The sequence below is a fragment of the Nicotiana attenuata genome, chromosome 3 (genome assembly GCF_001879085.1).
Source record: "Nicotiana attenuata strain UT chromosome 3, NIATTr2, whole genome shotgun sequence".
NCBI lineage: Eukaryota > Viridiplantae > Streptophyta > Magnoliopsida > Solanales > Solanaceae > Nicotiana > Nicotiana attenuata.
The window spans coordinates 42,415,762-42,422,252 of record NC_031991.1 but is presented as its reverse complement, the minus strand read 5'-3'; the positions used below and the strand labels follow the sequence as shown (position 1 = coordinate 42,422,252).

Below are 6,491 nucleotides of genomic sequence, written 5' to 3'. Positions count from 1 at the left end.
ATTATATAAAATTGGTCATAATTAAAGTGACGTGATACCCTCTCACGAGTCGTATATGATAATATTATGATAATATTGCAAAACTTTTCCAAGAATATTTATGTGATTTGTATATTTTATGTCTCTACTTGAAAAAATATTTCTATTAGCTTGAAGATGGTGACTCCAGAGTTGTATGGAATCATACACACTATAATATTTGACAAATGATTTATTATGCTGTTACTTCAATTTTCAGAATCATCGCTGGCTTTAGTTTGAATATTCTCATACGATTAGGGTTAGAGACTTTACTTACAATTTTCATAGTCATTGCTTGCTTCAATTTTTTCATGTGATGCAAAATTATAGAAAATATAAAATTAAGTATAAATATTAAGATGAATTCTATTTAAAATATAATCTATTTTGACTTGGATCGAATACTAGAAAAAGGATTAGTTCATAAATTTGATATAATTTGTTATGATCGCACGAAGGCGAATAAGTTGACTAGTTTTGTAATAAATCCAACCAAATCCTCACCGATTCCCTACATAGATATGCAAGTTTAATAGGAGTACTATCTATAGAAATTATACCAAAACTATATATGAGCTCGAAGAGTTGATGCAATACCTATTCGTAAAAGAGGAAAATGGTAGGCTCCTGTGAGTGGTGATAGGCATTAAAAACGTTAAAATATCTTGGTATAGCCAGTTTTCATACTGGTCAATGAAAAATAGCCAGCGTTTATCAAGTCAATAAAAAATAACCACTATTTTGCTGCAACAGGGACCGGTCCAGTATAATACAAATTCTGGTGCATTTGTGTACGAACTCCTGCATATTATGCTGGACCGGTATACTTTGCTAAATCTGGCTATTTTTGAATTTCTCCCATTAAAAACTTGTAGATGCCGTTGCCCGGGGATCGAACCCGGGTCACCGGGGTGACAGGCGGGAACACTTATCACTATACTACAACGACTTGGCTGTGAATAGTGTCATACTAGCCCTATTTGTGGTCGAGGCGTGTACAAAAGTTAAAACAAAAAGTTACTACGCCGTTGCCGGGGATCGAACCCGGGTCACCCGCGTGACAGGCGGGAATACTTACCACTATACTACAACGACTTGATTGAGATGGTTGTTTAGTCATTATTATTGATCTTTATATTATTCCAAACATTCGCTGTCAATTGTGCAGAACAGTGGCAGTAAGGATTTTGTTTCTTATTTCTCTTTATTTTTCGGTTTTTTATAGTTAAGGAGGAGTATACACTAGTACAAGTGCACCATTGCACTTTTAGCATTGCGTGTGCAGATGAACTTTTCGGTAGGCTAGGTTCTCACTCTTCTCACCGCCTATTTAAGTGACTCGATGCTAAAATAGAGAAATGGCATAGCGCTATATTCTTTTGCCCGATTCTTTTCCAACATTTGGTCATCTCAGAATGTATGAGTTGAAATAACTTTTTTTTTTTTGGTAATTAAGTCGAAATCCACTTTATATTCATAATTTTGACCAATTTTAAATTAAGGGTATCGCCGGAAACAACCAAGCTGCCACCAAATTAATTTTTCTCTTCCAACCAAATAAATTCAGTATCTACAAAATAGGAAGAAAAAAAAAATATACCGTTAACTCAAGCTTAGCACTTCAATATGATAGCCAGGGAGTAAAAACGTATCGGATTGCCCGGAACTGAACTGCTGACCTAAAAGAAGACACTACAACATTCCAAACCCTACCCAAGTTGAGATCACTAAATATCAAGTATCAACCACCCAAGCACTGACTATGACAGTTACTTCACGTTTTGCATGGAAAGCATTTTCCTTAGAAAATTAGTTCCTAATATTTAGTTGGATACAGATTAGGTTAAATATGATAATTGTACAAGCTATAAGATAAAGATAGGAGGATAGTCTTTTGCTGATATTTTTAGATACGGATCAGTGTTAGTACCAAGGTATAAATGTTGAATGCAACATGTGAGATTGAATAGAGCAGAAATTTTCATGGTTAAAAGAAAAAACTTCCACCCAAAAGTAGAGGATCCATTTTTCCATTTTAATGAAAACAAATTCCTCAGAAAATATTTTTCAAATTCAAAGCAACTAAACACTTGAAAACATTTTCAGGATAACATTTGCCTAATACCAATTCTTTTTGCCGCATGGTACTTCCATCCTTTTCTGCACTTTTTTCGTTTAATGCACGAGTATCGCGTGGAAAGAAACGACACTAAAAGCAAGAGAAATCCGCTGGACCAGGATTTAGTAGTTTCTTAATGCACAATCAAACTTGAATTATACAATTATTGTGTCATTTTTAACCTATACACGTTATACAGAGCTCCTATGTTTCCCACGTGATTGCAAGGACTTAAAAGACTCAAATTTTTGATATATTGAAGGGGACCTATAGGGCATGGGGAAGATTGATAGTCTTGTCTCCAACAAAAGATTCTTCAGATCCATGGCTGCAAAAAAAATCAACTCAATCTGATAAACAACCACCTTATGGATCCTGAATTACACCACAGGAACAACAAAGATATTTCTATTTTATAATATAGAAAGTGGGTGTGTCCATGAGGTTTTACCTGAGGTTACTCAAAGCTGACATCCTGTATAGGCAGGTGAACACTAAAATGTGCAACCCAATGGTGTAAAAGAATGCAAACGTACGGGCATATCTGCAACATGAAATTTCGCTTCACTTCATTATTACATGACATTCAAAGGCCCTTTTACGTTTCAACTGTGAATATGGTCTTAAAATATTTCCTCTTTCCCCACTGCTTTAAAACCCACGAACAGGAATGGCGTATATTAAGAAGGTAGTAGCAGTCACATAAAGTTATAGTATATTCTTTATTTCTGCTGAATCTGAGAACAACACTATTTTATAATTACCTTTTAAATGATATAAAATGTATGGGACTCAAATCTACTATTAATACCATCCGGGATAAAACTGGTGACAACAATCAACAATGACATCTAACTTTTTCCATAATGCTCATCATAACTTATGAGTGTCAAGCTAACTAAAGGGGAAACAGGATAGTGGAAGCTTACTTGTTACCAAGAAGAAAACGTCCACTACTGAGAGTAATCTTGTCTCTCAAACCCAGCTCCTTGTATCTTTGATCTCTTTCCTATTATAGGCAAAAAGATTTGATAAGATGCGGACCAACAACCTCCAATAGCATGAGAAAAATGGGTATGAGCAATTGAGCATGCACAGATTGAGAAATGGAAACAAGGAAAATACAGAAAATTAAAGGGAAGCACCGACTACAATGCAAATGTTGGGAATAGACAGAAAGATGAGAACGCATAGAAACAGTTTAGAAGTTGGAACTTTAAATGTTTGTGCAATTTTTGTGATGGGAGATTAAAAATAACACGCAAATGAAGCTGCTCTCACCAATTTAAATGATTCTGAAAGCTAATTCAGAGGCCTCAAATCAATGGACTTGGCAGATGGGGACAAGTGGAGCAACTAAGTTTTACTAACACCAGCTTAACCGTGCCCTCTGGAAAAAAGACTTGGAATGCAATTAAAATGTGAAAGAAAAGTTGGGAACCTTCTTTGAGAATGCTGCAAATGGATTAATATCATCCTCATACATCTTCTTGTATTTGGATTCCACATCTGAGCTGAAACCACTTTCTAGGTCTTCTGCATACTGAGAATGAGAAGGCAGCATTTCAGAGAAAAAGAAATTGAAGCAGACTGTGAAATCAAAAATAAATCCAGGTAGCTCACCTTCTTTGATCCTCTTGAGATCACTCTCTCAGAATTATAATCCTGAACATACCGGATCTTTCCGTAAAGTTTGACATTATCTGCTTTTGTTTTTTCGAGTTCTGAGGTCAACACCCCTATCTTCTCGTTCAGCCGTCTAATTTCCTAGCAAGATCAAGAATTACAAACTAATGACCCTTGTAATCATAAAAGAAAAATCTGAGGTTTTTGGAAGGTGGGTGGAAAGATAGAAGTAGAAATCATTTCAGTAAGAAAGGGCAAAAGAGAGAAACCTCCTCAGTTTCCTGCAAGCGAGCCCGGAAGCGGTCTCTTTGGTTGCAAATCACCTTAAGCATCGAGTTCTGATCTAGGTCTGATGAAACATGCCTCTGTTCTGCATTCTATTCAATATATGTCAATATTTTTTTTTTGATAAGTAAATATATGTCAACTTTAAGAAAGCTCATACTCAAATGCTTTTGATAAGGCTCATACTCATAAATATTATAGCGTTTTAGAACTTCAAATGCATGAATCAGAAGCATTGACCCTTTGGAAACCTAATCTTACACGCCAATAGATAACTCGATGAAATTATCCCTTGTATGATGGTTATCTATGCTACCCATCAAATATTCTTCTCTCCACTCTTTAACAGATCTCAGTCCTTTTTATTGATCACTAACAGATGATACGCAGAACTAGGCCGGAGTTATACTATCCTGCTTTCTCAGGTACCATGAAAGAATATGCAGCGACCTATTTTTGGATTGAAGGGATGTGTTGAACTACTGACATTAAGCTCAATCTTAACCAAGTTGCGTTTTTGTTTTTTAACAGTTTGCCATCTTCTTAAACAGTAATAAATCTGGTCAAATGATACTAATGATGTATTCTATTGTGCACTTCTCAATCCCTTACCATCCACTTGAAAGATCACTTCAGGGAATCCCTTTAAGGCAGATTTCTCAACCGCTACTACATGACTCGCACTCCTTAAGTTTGACAGATAAAGTGATTGAGGTCAGGCAATAAGATTAGACTGAAAATATTAAACGATAAACTGGTAATTTTAAACTTATAGCATTTTCCGAAAGATCCAAGTACTGGTCTGCTGGAGTATGCTATGACATGGCCTTTATCGAAACTTTAGGCTGAAGGGTAAAAGGGAGAGGATCACCTGCTCAACTCTATGAAAGAATTGAACCTTTAGAAAAAGGAAGGTAGAAGCCCTTGCAGAGAGTTGACAAGATACAAGAGTAAGGCTTAGTTCAAATAGTCTATATATAACCTTTCTTTCTACGGCGGAGACGAAAAGATAAGGAAGCAAGCAAAGACCAATACTCACCTCAGATGCCTCTTTTCCTCCAGACTCTGATAGATCCCAATCATCAATTAGAGTGCTTTTTCTGTCTTTAGAACTATATCCCTGCAATAGAAACAATAGAGTTCTCTGAAAAATATAATTTAATAAACTACACTCAATTGTTTACCAACTAATAGAAAAGCAAGCAGCTATTACTTGGGCAAGTTTAAATCTAAATAAATCCTGTTTCTGGCACATCGTGTTCAATCACCAACATGCAAACGTAACACTATTATATCTAATTATCTACCAGATAAAATTACCACAATATAAGATGCAATAATTACATCCAACAAACCTGGGTTTGGGAGAGTGGGAGGCGAGAAAACTGCACAAACCTTTAGAATATCATCCTCTAACTTCTGTACTAATCTTTGTTGTTCATTAAGCTTTGCAGCTAATTCCACAATCTTGGCTTCAGAAGATTCCAACGAAGACGTCCTTTCAGAAAGTTGGAACTGAAACCATAGAAAGAAGTTAAAACATCATGATTCATGATTGATCATCACGAAGTAGTTCAAGTGTATCAGCACTGGACTCAGATATAAAGGTTCTTTTTTTAAAATAAATTGACAACTCAGATATAAAGTTCTATATGATAATAGAATAAACTTAACTTATCTCTGAGAGCATTACCATCTAAATACGTTCAGATTTTTCCCATAATTATTCGTGACAATCAAACCTATAGCTGGGACATAATCACTACTTGCAAGTTACCTTTAACTGTGTCAGCTCATGCTCCATTTTCCGATTCTTATCAAGAAGTAAGGACTCAAGTTTGCTCATCTCTTCTCCACTGGTAGCAACTTCCCAGTCTTCAGCCTCAATTGTATTGTAACCCACTGCCTACTCAAAGCAACAAAAGGATTATAGTGGAGAATGTAGCAATGACATTCTTGAGCTAGGTAGTGAATCATGGAGAAACCCAGTTCCAAACTCGAAGATGAATAGAAGCAAATGAAGCTGGATACAGTGGAGCAAGTTGATGTAGTCATGTAACACGGAAGAAAAAGGAAAATGAAGAAAAAGAGAAAAGCAGTCAATATCTTTACATGTTGAGAAATAAGTTTTAGAGATTTCTAGGCTATCTTGAGAGGTCAGAAGTTCAACGAAAAACAAAAATTAAAAGGACTTGTAAAACCTACACAAAATTGAGTAACTGAAGCATATTGAGTGAGCATAACCTGTAAGATTTTAACTTTCTTCCTCAAATCATCAATCAACTTCGTTGTTGGCCTTGTTTGAAGTTCCTTCTTCAGTTCCTCAAGAGCACCTTCCTAAGGTAGATTAAAAAGCATGAATTAATTAGTGGAAACGAGAAAAAAAGGCCTTAAAAAGAGAGATTGACCAACAACACAACTTGATGCCTATTATTATAAT

The 6,491-nt window shown here is 35.6% G+C and overlaps 1 protein-coding gene and 1 non-coding gene across 2 annotated transcripts in view; both read right to left on the bottom strand.

Moving 5' to 3' along the window:
- Nucleotides 1,045–1,116, bottom strand: TRNAD-GUC. The gene has a single exon. It is a non-coding gene; the product is annotated as a tRNA-Asp (tRNA).
- Nucleotides 2,232–6,491, bottom strand: part of LOC109223599 (protein CASP-like) — a 9,972-nt gene continuing 5,712 nt past the window's right edge. Inside the window, exons 10-19 of the mRNA XM_019387979.1 lie at nucleotides 6,296–6,388; nucleotides 5,829–5,957; nucleotides 5,447–5,566; nucleotides 5,091–5,171; nucleotides 4,036–4,143; nucleotides 3,764–3,907; nucleotides 3,582–3,683; nucleotides 3,070–3,149; nucleotides 2,592–2,684; nucleotides 2,232–2,468 (exon numbers count right to left, since the gene is read on the bottom strand). Coding sequence (XP_019243524.1) covers nucleotides 2,408–2,468; nucleotides 2,592–2,684; nucleotides 3,070–3,149; nucleotides 3,582–3,683; nucleotides 3,764–3,907; nucleotides 4,036–4,143; nucleotides 5,091–5,171; nucleotides 5,447–5,566; nucleotides 5,829–5,957; nucleotides 6,296–6,388 — 1,011 coding nt within the window. The 3' untranslated portion in view covers nucleotides 2,232–2,407. The remainder of the gene's footprint in view (nucleotides 2,469–2,591; nucleotides 2,685–3,069; nucleotides 3,150–3,581; nucleotides 3,684–3,763; nucleotides 3,908–4,035; nucleotides 4,144–5,090; nucleotides 5,172–5,446; nucleotides 5,567–5,828; nucleotides 5,958–6,295; nucleotides 6,389–6,491) is intronic.